The sequence below is a fragment of the Geotrypetes seraphini genome, chromosome 6 (genome assembly GCF_902459505.1).
Source record: "Geotrypetes seraphini chromosome 6, aGeoSer1.1, whole genome shotgun sequence".
NCBI classification, from domain to species: Eukaryota; Metazoa; Chordata; class Amphibia; order Gymnophiona; family Dermophiidae; genus Geotrypetes; species Geotrypetes seraphini.
Window position 1 is genome coordinate 129,514,238 of NC_047089.1, and position 19,566 is coordinate 129,533,803.

Here is a 19,566-nt window from a genome sequence, read left to right on the forward strand (position 1 = left end):
CAGATAGCGAATCGCGCTCACGGCCCATGTAAACGGAAACTGGCCGCTCCATTTCTGTTGCAGTGTCATTAGGCTGGCCAAAGCCAGAGATTTCTGGTAATTCAACGTAAAACCCGAATAGAATTGAAATTCGTCAAGCGCTTGCAATAGATGCGTAACAGAATGAGGGGGATCCGTGAGCAAAAAGAGGAGATCATCTGCGAAGGCTAACACTTTGAGCAAGTGTTTCCCAATGTTCACACCCACAATGTCAGGGTCCAAAGACACTGTACGAAGAAATGGTTCCAAGTACAACAAGAATAGTAGGGGCGACAGGGGGCATCCCTGTCGAGTGCCTCGCTCTATAGAAATTGGGTCAGTAATAATGTCATTGACAAGTAATCTTGCTGTAGGTGTCGAATAAAATGTGCGTAGCGCCGCGGCAAACCATCCAGATATACCCATATACTTCAACACCTCAAAAAGATACTTCCAATTGACCTGGTCAAATGCCTGTGCCGCATCTAAACTAAGCAAAAGCATCGGGATGTTATTAACTTGGGTGTGAGCTAAGGACAACAGTGCTTTACGTACATTGTGTACCGCCTGACGCCCCTTTACAAATCCCACCTGTGTTGATGCTATAATGGTAGGGAGAAGGGTCGCTAGCCTATCAGCTAATATTTTAGATAGTATTTTAATATCCACATTTAGCAGAGAAATTGGGCGATAGGACTCGGGAGCAGTACTGTCTTTGCCAGGTTTCAAAATCAACGTAATTAATGCCTCATTGGAGCCTACAGGAAATTGTTCATCATGAATTACCTGCGCATAATAGTCCCTTAAGTAGGGACTCAGCTGCCCTGATAATAATTTATAGAATTCTGCCGTGAAACCATCCGGCCCTGGGGCAGAAAAGTTTCGCTGGTTCTGAATAGCTTTATGCAATTCTTTAGGGGTGATGGGTGCGTTAAGAAACTCGACATCCGAATCAGAAAGCGGCTGTAATCCAGAATCCACTAAATAATCCCTAATAAGGGGATCTGCCCCCGAGTCCTGGCATCCGTATATCCCCCGAAAGTGGGACATGAAAAGCTGTGCAATTTGGTCAGTAGTATGTTGGAGACAACCTAGGCTATCCCGCAATCCCAACACATAGCGATGACCCCTAGCTTGGGAGGTCAATCGGGCTAATAACTTCCCTGCGCGATTACCATAGTGATGATAGCGATATTTTTGGTACAAAAGCATTTTCACCGTGCGCTCATGTATGTAAGAATTAAGGGTCGTTTCCACCGAGATCAAGTGTTCTCTAGAGGTTCGGGTCGGGTAGTGGGTGTAATGACGTTTGGCTAGGGCAAGTTCCTTTTCTAACCTAAGTATTCCCCGTGATAGACGGCGGTTGCGCGCTATTACGTAGGCTATGCAATCTCCTCTGAGCACTGCCTTGACTGTGTTCCAAAACAGCTGCGGATCATTGCAATGCTGACCATTAAAGTCTAAGACTTCATCCCACTTTGATGTTAAGTATGTTTTGAAATGTTCATCAGAAAACAAATAACTAGTAAAGCGCCAGCGTGCAGGTCCCCGTAAGCCAAAGCCCACATTCACATCAATCCAAATCATCGCGTGGTCGGAGATCACAGCCGGGCCTATTACCGCTGCATCCACATTTAGGAAGGCCCTACGCGTGGTAAGAATATAATCTATTCTAGATTGGGTGTTATGGGCCCTGGAGCGATGAGTGTAATCCCGTTCAGAGGTATGGAGAATTCTCCATGGGTCAACTAAATCCAGAGTGGCGCATAGATAGGGAATGCCTCTGGTTTGGGATGAAGCGGTGCCAGGTCCCGGCTGGGAGCGATCACAGGTCGGGTCAAGAACCTGATTGTAATCTCCTGCTACATATACCAGTTCAGTAACTCTCCCAAGAAGCAGTGCTGTAATGCCCTCAAAAAAAGAATGGTCATATGTATTGGGCGCGTACACATTCATTAGATAAAAAGAATATGTGCCTACTGTCACTTGCAACAATATATATCTGCCCTTCGAGTCAGAGGCTACCACTTTTGCTGTATATGGTAAGGTCTTACTAATTAATATCGCTACCCCTGCACGCTTATGTGTAGAGGAGGACGCATACACCATGTCCACCCAGGACCTCCTCAACTTCTGATGCTCTAACTCCGTCAATCGGGTTTCTTGGAGACAGGCTATGTCAACCTTATGACGTTTGAGCTGTGTTAAAATTTTTGTTCTTTTAATAGGGGAGGTAATACCCGAAACATTCCAGGATACCAATCTCAAACTACTAGCCAGCAGGCATCAGTAAGGCATGTGTAAATAGAGAAGATAGAATGTGTAAAGAGGATCCACCCCGGGCTCCCAGCCACACCCAGGGTAGCCATGTGGTGCTCAGGACCCGCCCGAGCGTCAGTGTTACCATAGAAAATGCAATTAACTTTAGTCTCACTGCCGTTGCAGAACCCATACTCTCCTGTAACCCAACAAATGCCAACAACATCCATATTGGCAAAGGACTCCCCCCCCTTTAACCCCCACCCGCCCTCCCCTCCCTTCCCCACCTACCCCCCATTCGCATGGTTGTGGTCACAGCCCTAGGGCCGTCCGAAGGCGGTCCCAAAGGTGTGAGGGATCACAATACCATGCCACTCCGGGTCCCGAGTCCCCCAGACCATTAGAAAACATTTTACAGATTATTAGCCTAACGAATAAAACTCATTGAGAAAGTCCCCAACCACATTATATATACCAGTCCCTGAACTAGAACCAGAGAACATTAAAATGCAAACAAACTGAAATCTTAGTGCAACATTACAGCCGAAACAATGAAAAGCAGCGTGTCCCCCGAATCAGAAGAACCTGGAGTCCATCAGCTGCAAATCCAAAGTCACCTAAGAGGTAACAAGCCGAGGTCTGCTTGCACCACTTGCTCGGTCAGATTGGGTCCGACTGGGGTAGCACCTGGGTATTTACGTAGAGAGCTGCCTCCGCTGCTGCCTCAAAAACTTGCCATTGTCCCTGGTGGTGAATTTTCAAAATGGCCGGGTACAAAAAGAGAAAACGTACTTTTTTTTCAGCCAAAGAGGAACAGATGGGATAGAACTGCTTCCTGCGCTCAGTCAATGCTGCTGAATAATCTTGAAAGATGCGCACCTCTGATTCCTCAAATGCTAAAGTCTCTCGTAGTTGTTTATATTTGCGCAATATTTCCACTTTGTGATTGTAATTTAAAAGTTTGGCTATCACCATGCGAGGCCTCAGCTCTCGTGCCTGCTCCCTTCCCAGCCGGTGTGCCCTCTCCAGGCGAATAAGCCCCAAGCCTTCTTTCAATGAAAAGGTGCTAGTCAGCCAGGCCTCCAGCACCTGTAGTAGTTTAGGTCCGGGCACAGTTTCTGGAATTCCTAAGAAGCGTAGATTCGATCTCCTGGATCTATTTTCCAGATCTTCCAGTCTGTCTGCCTGTTTTTGGGCTAGGGCCTGCAGTTCCTGCAACGTGTTGTCATGGGCCCGCTGCGTGTCATCAAGGCTGGAAACTCGGGTCTCTAAAGCTGTAGTCCGGCTGGTAGTTTCCATCAGCAGATTTTCAAGCTTTAAAAGCTGGTCAGAGAGTTTATTAATGCTAGGCTGCATTGCCACTGTCACTGCCTGTGTGATAGCCGTCAGCGCCTCCGGCGCTATTTGCTGGAGCGGTGCTGCGGAGGTTACCGGCGCCATTTTGTCCACGCCGGGCTGCTGGCGTTCTCGATCTTTTTTCTGGGTGCGGGTTGACATCTGCGGCGCGGGCGAGGACAGAAATCTGTCCATGTAGTGTGTGCCCGATGCGCTGCAAAGCGCGGTCCTCCGGTGCTCCTCCGAAGGTCAGCAACAGTGCGATTTGGGACTCGGGGCCCGGGAGCTCAGGCAGCTAGCGTCTGCCGCGGCTCAGGGCATCACGTGATCTCATTGCTAATAATTTTAATAGCGGTATTTTGAATGAGTTTAACCGTCTGATTTCCTTTTGCGTAATTCCTTTATGGAGAGAGTTGCAATAATTAATTGTATGGATGACTAGCGAGTGAATTAGAATATTTAGCAAAGAAGGTTCCAGGAAACTAGAAAGAGATCTGATCAGTCGAATTTTATAAAAACAGTTTCTGACCACGGCACTGATAATTGAGTTTGCTATATATGATCACACCCAGGAATTTTGTTGCGGATACCTCGGTGATCAGTAACCTATCGATGCAAATTGGGGGTGACAGTTGTATGCCCTCCTTCCAGGGAAAGAGTAGGCAGTTTGTTTTGGATATGCTTAAGGACAGCATATTGTCTCTGAGCCAGTTTTTGATCTTGATAGTTTGAGTTAATGCCTTGTATTTCAGTAGGGTTTGTGGGATCTAAAGGATGAAGTAGCTGAATGTTGTCAGCATAAGCATAGGATGTAAAGCCTATAGATTGGCATAATGTCAGAAGTGACGTTAAATAACAGCAATGACAAAATTGAACCCTGAGGAATGTCGTAATTGCTAGCGTAAGTTTTGGATGAAATACCGTCAAGCAATACTGTGTAAGTTCGATCTTTAAGATAGGAGTAGAACCATTCAAGAGCATGTTCTTTGATACTTACTGCAAATAATCTGTTCAGAAGAAGTTGGTGATCTATTGTATCGAAGGCATTAGATAGGTCTAATGAAGTTCAAGTTCAAGTTTAATTATTCTTAATGAATCGCCTATTTTAAATCACTAAGCGATGTACAAAACCTTAATACATACAAATTAATACCTAAATACATACAAATTAAATATTAGTGACAATTTAAACTGAATTTTATTAAAGATAAAAAAATTAACATACTAAAGTACACGCGTATAATAAAATGTTAGTTGGGGTAAAAAGACATAATTGAATTGTGAGGATAAATGGGGAAGAAATTACAATAATTGGACAGTAAAGATAAAGTAATAACAAGGGAAAAACAAATAGGAGGGGGATATATATTTATTGATAAAAAAGAATAATAAAATATTAAGAATCATATGCATCTTTTAAAAAAAACGATTTTAGTGTTTTTTTAAAAATGGTTAAGTCTTTTAATTCCCTAATGTGTTGCGGAAGGAGATTCCAAGACTGAGGGCCAATAACAGAGAACATGAAATAAGAATTACTGATTTGTGTTGGTCAAGAAAGTATTGAATTGAATTAGTCAAGCCGAGTAATGAATGTTCAGTGGAATGTTGTTACCGAAAACCTGTTTGATTAGGGTGAAGAATGTCAGTTTTTTAAAATGAAACTTAGGATTTGATTATATACCATCTTCTCTGTTATTTTGGCAAAAAAATAGTAAGTTTGTGATGGGCCGAAAGTTGTTACAGTCCTGATTTGATGATTTGGGATTTTAATGATAGGATGGATGGTTGCATGTTTCTAATCCCTTGGGAAAAATGGAATACTTAGACATTGGGTGATTAAATGTAAGATGAATGGAGCAAAATTAGCAAAATATTTTTTAAGTAGGAAATGGAGGAATAGCATCTGCTTTACATCCTTTTATGTTTAGTGATTGAATGATTTTTTGAAGCTCTTCTCTGGACCTTTTCGAGTAATACCATGTCCTCCTTCATTTACGGCGACCAATGCTGGACACAGTACTCCAGGTGAGGGTGCACCATGGCCCGGTACAGCGGCATGATAACCTTCTCTGATCTGTTTGTGATCCCCTTCTTTATCATTCCTAGCATTCTGTTCGCTCTTTTCACCGCCGTCACACATTGTGTGGATGGCTTCATTGACTTATCGATCATAACTCCTAAGTCCCTTTCTTGGGAGGTCTCTCCAAGTACCGTCCCAGACATCCTATATTCGTGCATGAGATTTTAGTTACTTACATGCATCACTTTACACTTATCCACGTTGAACCTCATCTGCCATGTTGATGCCTATTCCTCGAGCCTGATTATATCACGTTGCAGATCTTCGCAATCCCCCTTTGTCTTCACCACTCTGAATAACTTCGTATCGTTCACAAATTTAATCACCTCACTCATCGTACCAATGTCCAGATCATTTATAAAGATGTTGAAGAGCACGGGTCCAAGCACCGAGCCCTGCGGCACCCCACTGGTGACGCTCTTCCAGTCCGAGATCTTTAAGTCTGTCTCCATACGCCTTACTATGAAGACCACATACCATTTTAGTAGCCTTCCTCTGGACCGACTCTATCCTTTTTATATCTTTTTGAAGGTACGGCCTCCAGAATTGTACACAATATTCTAAATGAGGTTTCACCAAAGTCTTATACAGGGACATCAATACCTCCTTTTTCCTACTAGCCATATCTCTCCCTATGCAACCTAGCATCCTTCTAGCTTTCGCCATCACCTTTCAACCTGTTTGGCCACCTTAAGATCATTACATACAATCAAACCCAAGTCCTGCTCTTCCGTCGTGCACATAAGTTCTTCACCCCTAAACTGTACCGTTCCTTCTGGTTTTTGCAGCTCAAATGAATGACCTTGCATTTCTTAGCATTACATTTTACCTGGCAAATTTCAGATCATTCTTCAAGCTTCGTAGGGTCTTTCTTCATGTTATTCAAACCATCCTGGGTGTCTACTCTATTGTAGATTTTGGTATCATCCGTAAAGAGGCAAATCTTACCCAACAACCCTTCAGCAATATCGTTTATAAAAATGTTAAAAGAACACGCCCAAGAACAGAACCTTGAGGCACACCACTGGTAACATCATTTTCCTCAGAGCGATCTCCATTGATCACTACCCTCTGTCGCCTTCCACTCAACCAGTTCTTGACCCAACCCGTCACTTTGGGACCTATCCCGAGGGCACTCAATTTATTTATTAGACATCTGTGTGGAACACTATCAAAGGCTTTGCTAAAATCTAAATACACCACATCTAGCGCACATCCTCTATCTAATTCTCTGGTCACCCAGTCAAAGAAATGGATCAGATTTGTCTGACAAGACCTACCTCTAGTGAATCCATGTTGCCTCCGGTCCTGTAATCCACAGGATTCCAGAAACTTGACCATTCTCTGTTTCCATTAATTTGCTTACCACAGAAGTCAGACTTATCGACCTGTAATTCCCTACTTCTTCCTTACTTCCACTTTTGTGGAGAGGCACCACATCTACCCTTCGCCAGGCCTCCAGTACCACTCCTGACTCTAGAGACTCATTGAAAAGGACATTCAGCGGAGCTACCAGAACTTCCCTAAGTTCCTTCAGCACCCTTGGATGTACATCATCAGGCCCCATTGAACATAAGAACATTAGAATTGCCGCTGCTGGGTCAGAGCAGCAGTCCTTCGTGCCCAGCAGTCTGCTCATGCAGTGGCCCTTAGGTCAAAGATCAGTGCCCTAACTGAGTCTAGCCTTACCTGCGTACATTCTTGTTCAGCAAGAACTTGTCTATCCTTGTCTTGAATTTCTGGAAGGTGCTTTCCCCAATAACAGTCTCCGGAAGAGCGTTCCATATTTCTACCACTCTCTAGGTGAACAAGAACTTCCTTACGTATGTACGGAATCTATCCCCTTTTAACTTTAGAGAGTGCCCTCTCGTTTTCTTTACCTTGGAGAGGGTGAACAACCTGTCTTACTAAGTCTATTCTCTTCATTATCTTGAATATTTTGATCTTGTCCCCTCTGTCTCCTCTTTTCAAGGGAGAAAAGGCCCAGTTTCTCTAATCTCTCACTGTATGGCAACTCCTCCAGCCCCCTTAACCATTTTAGTTGCTCTTCTCTGGACCCTTTTGAGTAGTACTGTGTCCTTCATGTACGGTGACCAGTGCTGGATGCAGTATTCCTGGTAGGGCGTAACATGGCCCGATACAGCGACATGATAACCTTCTCCGATCTATTTGTGATCAACTTCTTAATCATTCCTAGCATTCTGTTCACCCTTTTCGCTGCCGCCATTCTTTGCTTTGTCTACCTTTATTTTAGCTAGCTCCTCACGAACACAATCCTCTGAAAATCGATCAGGGTCTATTACTCCTCCATCCTATTCACGTTTTGTCTTCTGCGGGTCCATTCCTGGCGCTTCAGCCGTGAACACAGAACAGAAATATCTGTTAAGCAATTCGGCCTTATCTTATCAGTTTCTGTATATTCCTCCCCTTCCCTTTGAGGCTCACAGTGCCACTTTAGCACTTCTTCCTATCACTAATATATCTAAAAAAAATGTCTTCTCTCCCCGTTTTACCACGTCAGCTATTTTTTTCTTCCATTTGCTTTCCTGCCTACAAGACCAGCCTGTCTTAACTTTTCCAGATATTTTTGCCTGTCTTCCTCTTTCTGCGATCTTTTGTAGTTTATGAAAGCTAACCTCTTATTCCTTAACTTTACAGCTAATACTTTTGAGAACCAAAGCAGCCTTCTTTTCCACTTACTTTTACTTGCCTCACAAAAAGGTTTGTTGCTCTTACAATGGGATGGGGTGTTATTTATAGAAGACTAGCTGATGGCCCGGCGTTGCACGGGTATTTAATTATAGCAATAACACAGTAAATGGATTCAAATAAAGATACTTTATAGTGGTGAATGAAATTCTTTTTTTACAGCTTTATAAAAAGTACAATATTCAAATTATAATGTGAAATATTTGACAAAATGAATACAATACAACTAACATAAAACTTGATTATAAACAACATTTTTAGTTTCACCTCCAGGAGCAAGAACATATAAATTCTTGGGTGAACCCACCCTTGAGCAAGCAACATAGAGTTGACCATGGGAAAAACAGGGGGATCTTAAATCCACTCCACAGTATGTAATAGTCTGTCCCTGTGATTTGTTGATTGTGATAGAGAATGCAAGTCTCACTGGAATTTGCAAGCTCTTAAACTGAAAAGGAAGATGTGTTGCAAGTTTCGTTCAAATCGGGCAAGCCGTTTTTGCGTTGGCAGCTTTTTACAATTTTTCCATTGACATGAATGGGTGAAATCTGATTTTCTGTTTGTAGCTCCGCCCACGTGTGCAGATGGGCCGCGAGACCCCCAGAACATATACCCCAGGTAGTGAGGGATCTGCATACCAAGTTTAGTTCAAATCGGGCAAGCCGTTTTTTGCGTTGGCAGCTTTTTACATTTTTGCCATTGACATGAATGGGTGAAATCTGATTTTCTGTTTGTAGCTCCGCCCACGTGTGCAGGTGGGCCGCGAGACCCCCAGAACATATCACCCCAGGTAGTGAGGGATCTGCATTCCAAGTTTCGTTCAAATCAGGCAAGCCGTTTTTGCGTTGGCAGCTTTTTACATTTTTGCCATTGACATGAATGGGTGAAATCTGATTTTCTGTTTGTAGCTCCGCCCACGTGTGCAGGTGGGCCGCGAGACCCCCAGAACATATCACCCCAGGTAGTGAGGGATCTGCATTCCAAGTTTCGTTCAAATCAGGCAAGCCGTTTTTGCGTTGGCAGCTTTTTACATTTTTGCCATTGACATGAATGGGTGAAATCTGATTTTCTGTTTGTAGCTCCGCCCATGTGTGCAGGTGGGCCGCGAGACCCCCAGAACATATCACCCCAGGTAGTGAGGGATCTGCATACCAAGTTTCGTTCAAATCGGGAAAGCCGTTTTTGCATTGGCAGCTTTTTACATTTTTTCCATTGACATGAATGGGTGAAATCTGATTTTCTGTTTGTAGCTCCGCCCACGTGTGCAGGTGGGCTGCGAGACCCCCAGAACATATCACCCCAGGTAGTGAGGGATCTGCATACCAAGTTTCGTTCAAATCGGTCAAGCCGTTTTTGCGTGATCGCGGCACATACACACACACATACATACACACATACATACCTCCGATTTTATATACAGTATATAGATTGAGAAAACTGACCTAAAGTGTAAACCTTCAAGACAGAGATTTAAAATAAATTTTGTTGTAAGTTAAAACACCTATTCTGCATATTGTGTTACACGTAGAGGAGGATTTTAATGTACGCTGCTGTGTAAGACTATATAAAGAGGAAGTCCTTGAAAGAAGAGACTTGCTATCTCAGTGAACATTGTTCAAATTATTAAATATTTGACTCTTAAGATATTTCCCTCCTTTCTCTTAGCAAAGGAACCAAATCTGATAAACTTCCAGTTCATGTGTATGAAGTGGATGAAGAAGCAGATAAGGATGAGGTGAGCTTGCTTTTGATGTGTAATAAAATGCGTTTTGCTATGAGCCCTGGAGAGCTTAATTTTTTTTTCTTCCTGAAATCTATATCTGTAAAGTAATCCTTGTTTACTGTTTGAGAAAAGATTAGATGGGAGCTCCATGCTCTGATCAACTATAAGATATATGTAGACATTCATAGCAAATATACTATGTTTATGTCTAGGGTTTGAAAGTTTACTTTCAGATTTAGGAGCCAGAAATGAAATGTATTAATCATGCTAAACCCTTCTCACATTCAGGAATAATTTCCTTTTCAGAAGGTCAGGGTAAAGATGGGTAGGAGTACAGTAGTGCATTTCTTCCTTAGAGAATGTACACCACCATTCACAGCATATATGCATGAAATAAATTAACATATACTGGGTTTCTCATGCATGTAGATTTTTCAGGCATATTTATAGTAGAGAGCTCTCCTCCACATCCAGGTGCAGTCCTTGCCTGCCCCCTTCCCCTACTTAGATGTGTATGCCTCTTATTCTCTTCAGAGATCTCTGTATCTTCCACTGCTTTTTTTTTTTTCTTTGCTGAAACAGTAGAAAATGTTTGATAGATCTTACCAGCTCTGAAATTAATTTGCTTGGGTCATGCAGACAAGTGTGTTTTTTAAAATCCCTGTTTATATCTAAGGAGTTAAATTGTTATTGTTAATACATAGTTTTGTTTAAGGGTTTGACACACATTTTAAAGTATATTCCATCAAGATAAGACGATGAAAAAGAGTTTGATAAATATATATATATATATATATATATATATACACACACACCATATTTTTCACCCAATAAGATGCACTTTTTTTCCACCCAAAAGTGGGTGGAAATCTCAGTGCATCTTATGTAGTGAAGGTACAAAAAATTACACCTTCCGTACCATTTAAAAACACCCCTCCCGCCGCCGAACATTTTAATGTAAATCATGTTTTATTGATGCACAATCAGCAAATACACAATACAGAACAAGAGTACAACAAGGTTGAGATCACCAAAAGTACAACAAAACAAGTTTTCAAATAAGCCCCCGTCCCAACCCCCACCCACCCCAAGTGCAAATACCCCTCCCACACCGGAGTTCCCGCCCAACCCCTATCCATACCCCCCAGACTAGCAAAGAAAGCAGAGAGACTGCTGAGCAAGCTGTGTTCTTATGCCGCTCAGTAAGCACCAAACGGGACAACCTCCCCCATCCACCCCCCACCCCCCAGAATCGATCCCCACCCTACCTGACTAACAAAGTACACGCACCTGTCCATCCATACCAACCATTCACACTTAGCCAAACAGCATACCATCCATCCCGGGGAAGCATCTGAGGGCACACAGTATTATCATCTAAAACGAGTTTAAGACCAGACTTCTGGCCCTAGGGGAAAGCAATTGAATATAGGAGTCCCAGGTCTGCAAAAAAACTTTTTTCTGCTTGAAGGACAAACGGGCATGGCGCTTCTCCAAGAACATCAAATTATGAAAGCGATTCCTCCAAGCCCAGTAAGCAGGTGTGGTTGCTTGCATCCAGACACTAAGTATGATCTTCTTTCCTATAACTACAGCCTTCCAGATCAACATCCAATGTCCCCGAGCAGACACTCTCAAAGATTCATATTGATCCAAAAGGAAGCCCACCGATGACATCGGAAGAGATTGTCCAAAAAGCCGTTCCAGGAAGCTGAGTACGGCCCTCCAAAAAACTTTCACTTGAGGGCAACCCCAAAATGCATGAAAAAATGAATTGCATCCCTGTTGACATTTAGGGCAGGTTGGGGAAGAAATACCCCCGGCTTTGTGTACCCGCTCTTGGGAAAAATATGCTCGATAGACCACTCGAAATTGGCATTCCCTCAGTTCAGCGTTGATAGAAATAGAGGAAATACGATTAATAAAGGAATGGAAATTCAAAGACTCGACAGGTATGCCCAAATCACTCCCCCAGCGATGCCCCAAAGCCTCATAAGACTACCGAGGAGAGAGACATCGTAAAGCGCCATGCAACACAGACACCGTCAGGCCGCTAGCATGAAACTGGGCAAAAGAGAGACGAAATTGGTGTCCCAAATGAAACCGTAGGCCTGGCAAGCCTACATAATGATGAATTTGTTTATAGGCAAACTAGTCTTACAGCCCGTTACATTAACGAGTGCTAGAATATATGTGTGTGTGTCTGTCTTTTTTATTTTTTCTCTCTCCTTAGCCGCTTTCTGTATTTCTGTCTGTCTTTTTTTTTTTTTCCTTGACTGTCCACTACCACCCCTTGCCTGCTCCCCCTGTCCATTCTCCCTTCCTTTTACCTCCCGTGTCCTCCACTACCCCATCACTGCTCACCTTATCCAGCAGAAGTCCTTCTCCCTTTGTTTTACCTCCCCCTGTCCATCATCACCTCCTTCCTGCTCCCCCTGTCCAGCAGTAGGCCTGTCTTCATTTTTCTGCCCCCCTCCCTGTTCATCAGCACCTCTTCCCCTGTCCATCAATCCCTTTTCTGCCCCTCCATTTCCGTGTGTTGCAGCATTTCCCTCCCACCCCACTTCCCTGTGCAGTATTTTCCTCCCCCCAATACCTTCCTCCTGAACTCCATGCTCTACTTATGTGGACATCCGCCTCGGGGGGGGGGGGGGAGGAAGAGAGAGAGCGAGCTTCGGGCGGCCAGCATCCACCGTGGCCGACATCCGACTCAGTCCGGGGGAGGAAGAGAGAGAGCGAGCGAGCTTCGGGCTGCCAGCAGCCGCCACGGCCGACATCCACCTCGGCAGGGGGGGGAAGAAGAAGACCGTAAGCTGCGCATGCGCACTTCCTAGCTATAGCTCACGGAAAACGGACGCACGCATAGGAACTGCGCATGCGCGGCTTACCGTTTTATTATATTAGATAAACCACCCACCCCAAAGGAATGGAGCATGAGAAGAGCTCCCCAAGATTTCATAGCCCCCTCAGTGTCTAATAAATGTTCAAGAAGAAGCAAACCCTTTCCAGACCATCTCACAAAGATGGGGTTATCGCTGCCAGGAAGGAACTGTGAATTACCCCGAATAGACAACTGATCTGAAACCTGAAGGTCCCCCCCCAGCAACTCGACCAAGGCCCTCCAGCAAAAGCGCCAAGACCGAAGAAGAACACTGGACAGAAATGCGGGGGGCAAAAGGCGGACGGATATCTGGGACAACGAAAACAAGTACTAAGGATGAAAAAGAGCAGATTCGAAGTCCCAAGAAAGATAATTATCGCTCCGTAAGCACCAGTTACCCAAGAAACGAAGCAGGCATGTCCCAAATCGCCGACACTCCCCGGGCCAAATAAGTAAGTGAGCGAGATCTGAGACTTCTTACCCTGCCAAAGGAAGCAAGTCAACTGCCTATGAAGCTGTTGAAGATCCCAGCGCTGAAGACAAAGGGGCAGTAGCTGGAGTACGTATAGCCAGCGGGGAAAAACAACCATCTTATACAATTGAATCCTACCGTAGAAGGAAAGAGGCGGGGACATCCACTGTGTGAAATTACAAGTCGTAGCGGCCAACAAAGCATCAACATTAGCACAATATAGCAATCCCACACAGCTCGTGAGCTGCACACCCGAATACTTGAATGAGCTGTCCACTCAACGTAAAGGAAACTGACCCGGCCACTCCCGAAGCACAGAGTCTGCAGTAGCTAGCACCAAGGATTTATCATAATTAAGCTGAAAGCCCGAAAAATCCCCATACTCCTCGAAAAGTGACATGAGTGGGGAAGGAAGCCCATGGGGAGGTCAAATGAACTAACAAATCGTCCGCAAATGCTGAAATCTTAAACTCATGACCCCCAAGACGGACTCCCTGAACCTCCGTATTAGCAGAGATCTCGCAAATTAAAGGATCTAACGTGAGTACAAAGAGAAGAGGCGACAAGGGGCAACCCTGTCTAGTACCCCAATTAATCAAAAAAGCTGCAGAGAAACCCCATTAACCAACACCGTGGCCTGCGTATTATGATACAATGCTGCCACAGTAGCACTAAAGAAGCTCCCCATACCATAATATTGAAGAGTGCAAAATAAAAAGTCCCACAAAACTCTTATCAAAGCCCTTGTGGGCATCAAAACTGACCAACAAAGAAGAAACCCTCTCACGCTCCACCCACTCCAGGGATGCCAGAATAGTACGTAGATTCTGAGTTGAAGACTGACACTGGACAAACCCAACCTGAGGACCCGCTATAAGCGAGGGTAAGATCTTCTCCAGCTGGTTGGCCAATAATTTAGCAAAAAACTTTGCTTCAGCATTCAAAAGGGAGATGGGGCAGTAAGAGGGGGCCTGTAACGGATCTTTCCCAGGCTTAAGCAAAACAACAATCTGAGCCACCCGAAGAGAAGATGGAAGAGCCCCATCGTGTACCACACCATTAACATGTCAACCAGAACAAGGAGCAATGTCCGCAAGTAGAAGTCGATAAAATTTGTTCCGAAAGCATCGGGCCCGCCGCCTTACTCAGTGGGGAACTTCCAATGACCAGCGTTAACTTATTGCCCGTAAAAGGGGCCTGTAATCATGTGTTCTGAGGTCTTGGATACCACCCGCTGAACATTTTAAACACCCCGCTCACTGCCCCACCGCACGCTGCTACACCTCTGTAATAACACTCCATACCCTGCATGCCCACCACCATCCATCGCACCTTTTTAAAACCCCGCCCGGCTGCCATCTGCAACCGCTTACAAATTATCTGGTGATCCTGCGTGATCCCATCCCTCCCTAGCTGTCTCCTCTTCTTATTTCCCAGCCAGCGGCATGGAGGTCAGAAGAGCGCGGCGGTCAGGAGCAAAGTTTTCCGTGCTCCCGCTTTGAGCCCATGCTGTTTTCTGAATGGCTGCGATCAGTTCTCATGGGACTCATGAGAACTGATCGCAGCCATTCAGAAAACAGCATGGGCCTAAGTAGGGAACATGGAAAGCTTTGCTCCTGACAACCGCGCTCTTCTGACCTCCGTGCCGCTGGCTGGGAAATAAGAAAAGGAGACAGCTAGCGAGCATGGAATGGGATTTTAAAAGGTACCGGGGTGGGGGGATGTTTAAAATATGAAGACAGCCGTTGAGGGAGGGATTTTAAAAGGTACTGGGGGGGAGGGGTTGAAAGAAGTGTTTAAATATCCTGATAATGGGCTTCCTCCTCTACATAAAATATTGTCTTTTGCCTGTTTCAGTTAAAAAACCTTCTTCTGAATCTGCTGCTTTGCCTCAGCCTTTATTTTTGAGTCCTATGGACCTATCTAAAATTTTGGAAACTTCAGAGGAAGAAGTTATTCTGTGTACAATGCTTCTTGTGACAGTCATATTTCAGCAAGATAAACTAAACTAAACTAAACTAAGCCTTAGGTTTATATACCGCATCTTCTCCACTGAAGTGGAGCTCGACACGGTTTACAGAGTTTAAAAAAATATGGGAAGAGAGAAGAGAAAGACTTTACAAAGCATAAAAAGAGGGGATGTAATCAGGAGAAGAGATTATTATATGCTAGAGAAAAGCCAGGTTTTCAGTTGTTTTCGGAATAGTTGGAGGGAGTCCAGGTTCTGCAGCGGGACAGTGAGGTCGTTCCAGAGGCCGGTGATTTTGGAGAGGAGGGATCTACCCAGTTTACCTGCGTGGAGGATGCCGTGTAGAGAGGGGAAGGATAGTTTATGTCTGTGGGCAGATCTGGTGGTAGTTGGTGTCGGGGCGAGGAAGGATAGAGGGATTAAGAACATAAGAACATAAGAACATAAGCAATGCCTCTGCTGGGTCAGACCTGAGGTCCATCATGCCCAGCAGTCCGCTCACACGGCGGCCCAACAGGTCCAGGACCTGTGCAGTAATCCTCTATTTATACCCCTCTATCCCCTTTTCCCAGCAGGTAAATTGTCCAATCCTTTCTTAAACCCCTGTACTGTACTCTGCCCTATTACTCCCTCTGGAAGCGCATTTTCCAGGTGTCCACCACTTCGTTGGGTATAGAAGAACTTCCTAGCATTCGTTTATAATCTGTCCCCTTTCAACTTTTCCAAGTGTCCTCTTGTTCTTTATTTTTCGAAAGTTTGAAAGAATCTGTCCTTCTCTACTCTACTATTTGACCCTTCATGATCTTATAAGTCTCTATCATATCCCCTCTAAGTCTCTCTTCTCCAGGGAAAAGAGACCAGTTTCTCCAATCTCTCAGCGTATGAGAGGTTTTCCAATCCCCTTTTATCAAGCGTGTCGCTCTCCTCTGAACCCTCTCGAGTAAACGCCATATCCTTCCTAAGGTACGGTGACCAATATTGGACGCAGTATTCCAGATGCGGGCGCACCATCGCCGATACAATGGCAGGATAACTTCTTTTGTCCTTGTTGTAATACCCTTCTTGATTATGCCTAGCATTCTATTTGCTTGTCTTAGCGGCTGTTGCGCACTGTGCCGTCGGCTTCATTGTCATGTCCACCATTACCCCCAAGTCCCTTTCTTGGTTTGCTCTCATTCAATAATATCCCTCCCATCGTATAGTTGTACCTCGGGTTTCTGTTTCCAACATGCAATACTTTACATTTCTCAACGTTGAACTTTATCTGCCATCTCGCCGCCCATTCCCCCAATTTGTTCAAGTCCCTTGCAATTCTTCCGCATTCCTCTTTAGTCCCAGCTCCACTAAAATGTTTTGTATCGTCCGCAAATTTTATTATCTCACACTTTGTGCCTGTGTTTCTAGATCTTTTATGATATATTAAATAGCAGCGGCCCCGAGCACTGAGCCCTGCGGAACACCACTCGTGACCCCCATCCAGTCCCGAGTAGTGGCGCCTTCTCACCCCTACCCTTCTGTTTCCTACCGCCAACCAGTTTCTGATCCATCTATGTACGTCTCCGTCCACTCCATGGTTCTTCAGTTTCCGGAGTAGACGTTCGTGAGGCACCTTGTCAAAGGCTTTTTGGAAATCAAGGTATATGATGTCTATGGGGTCTCCTCTGTCCATCCGTTTGTTAATTCCTTCGAAGAAGTGCAATAAGTTCGTTAGGCACGATCTCCCCCTGCAGAAACCATGTTGGGTTGTTTTCAAAAGTTCGTTTCTTTCCAGATGTTCATCGATGTGTTCTTTAATCAGTGCTTCCGTCAGTTTCCCCGGAACCGAAGTCAAACTCACTGGTCTGTAGTTTCCCGGGTCACCTCTTGATCCCTTTTTAAAGATGGGCGTGACATTGGCTATCTTCCAATCCTCCGGGATCATGCCTGTTTTCAAGGATAGGTTGCAAATTTGCTGCAGTAGTTCCGCTATCTCCTCCTTTAATTCCTTCAGAACCCTGGGATGGATTCCGTCCAGACCCGGGGATTTGTCAGTTTTAAGTTTTTCTATCTGCCTGTGTACATCATCAAGGCTCACTTCCATGGATGTTAATTTTTCTGCTTGATTTCCATTGAATATTTGTTCAGGTTCCGGTATGTTGGTTGTGTCTTCGTTTGTAAATACAGACGAGAAGAACATGTTGAGTCTTTCTGCGACTTCTTTCTCCTCCTTCACCGCTCCCTTCCTGTCTCCTTCGTCCAGCGGTCCTACCTCCTCCCTAGCTGGCTGTTTCCCTTTAACATATCTGAAGAACGGTTTGAAATTTCGTGCCTCCCTGGCTAGCCTCTCTTCATACTCTCTTTTGGCTTTTCGAACCACACGGTGACATTCTTTTTGATACTTCCTGTGCTCCTTCTGGTTCCCTTCAGTTTTGTCCTTTTTCCATTCCCTGAATGAATTTTTCTTATTGCCTATCGCTTCCTTCACTATTTTAGTCATCCATACTGGGTCTTTTGTTCGACCCTTTTTGCACCCCTTTCTGAATCTGGGGATGTGCAGATTTTGTGCCTCGCTCACTGTGTCTTTGAAAAAAGACCAGGCATGTTCTACTGTTTGCCATTTTTTGGAAGTGTTCCTAAGTTTCTTCCTTACCATTTCCCTCGTTGCTTCATAGTTTCCTTTCCTGAAGTTGAAAGATGTCGCTATGGTTCTCTTTCCGTTCGGTATGCCTACTTCAACCTTGAACTTGATCATATTATGATCACTGTTTCCCAACGGTCCCACTACTTCCACTTCCTTTGCAGGTCCCCTTAGTCCATTTAGGATTAAATCCAGAGTGGCATTTCCTCTCGTTGGTTCTCTAACAAGCTGCTCCATGAAGCAATCTTGTATAGCCTCCAGGAATTCTGTCTCCCTAGCGCATCTTGAGCTTCCAAGACTCCAGTCTATCCCAGGATAGTTGAAGTCTCCCATAACAACTGTGTAACCACTTTTGCATTCTCGCTTCATCTCGGCATCCATTTCTTTATCGCTATCTCCGGTTTGCCCGGGTGACGATAGTATAGGCCCATCTTTATTTCATGCCCTTTCCTACCCGGTATTTTAACCCATAGCGATTCCAGTTTGTTGATCATCTCCGCTGTGTCCATTCTTGTCGATTGTATGCTTTCTTTTACGTATAGGGCTATTCCTCCTCCTTTCTGACCTGACCTATCCCGGCGATAGAGCTTGTACCCCGGCAGTGCTGTATCCCATTTGTTTTCCTCATTCCACCACGTTTCAGAGATTCCAATGATGTCTATGTCCTCTGCATTGGCCATGGCTTCTAGCTCCCCATTTTGTTTCTTAAACTCCTTGCATTAATATATATGCAGTTTAGATCCTGGCATTTTGTCGTCTTCATTTCTTTTCCCTGTGCTTCAGTCTTTGGTGTCTTCTCTTTTGCTACAATCTTTCTAACCTCCTCTTCTGGGTTAGTTGACTCCTGTAATTTGTCTCTTGTTTCTTCCCTGCCTTTCTTTAGTATCTTCACGGGATACCTTCTTCCGAATCATCGACGCTAGGTCGACTGTCGGCTTTCCCCTTTCTCTTAGTTTAAAGCCTGTTCTATTCCTCTCTTGACGTTGTTTGCTAGAAGTCTTGTTCCCGCCACGCTCAGGTGCAGTCCATCTCTCCTGTAGAGCTTGCTCTTGCCCCAGAACGTTGTCCAGTTCCTCACGAAGTGGAACCCTTCTTCCTCACACCATCTCCTCATCCATGCATCATTTATTGATTGTAGTTCTTCCTGCCTTTTCACATCTGCCCTCGGTACCGGTAGGATCTCTGAGAATGCTATCTTCTGGGTCCTCATCTTCAGTTTCCTTCCTAGAATCTTGAACTGTTCTATCAGCGTGCCTCTTCTGTAGTCTCTCCTGCTGACATCATTCGTCCCGATGTGGATCATTACTGCGGTCTCTTCCGTCTCCGCTCCTTCCAGGACCTTCCCAATTTTGTCCACGATGTCCTTGGTTCTCGCTCCTGGGAGGCAGGTCACCAGTCGATCCTCTCTTCCTCCTGCTATGTGGCTGTCCACATGCCTCAATATCGAGTCTCCCACCAGGATTGCTGACTTTCCCTTCTTCAATTTTCTTATCGGTCTCAGGC

At 44.7% G+C, this 19,566-nt stretch overlaps 1 protein-coding gene across 4 annotated transcripts in view; it reads left to right on the forward strand.

Moving 5' to 3' along the window:
- DOCK9 (dedicator of cytokinesis 9) overlaps positions 1-19,566 on the forward strand; it is a 1,074,749-nt gene that overhangs the window by 317,695 nt on the left and 737,488 nt on the right. For all 4 annotated transcript variants that reach the window (XM_033947591.1, XM_033947593.1, XM_033947592.1 and 1 more), the window contains exon 5: positions 10,067-10,136. In XM_033947591.1, coding sequence (XP_033803482.1) covers positions 10,067-10,136 — 70 coding nt within the window. The remainder of the gene's footprint in view (positions 1-10,066; positions 10,137-19,566) is intronic.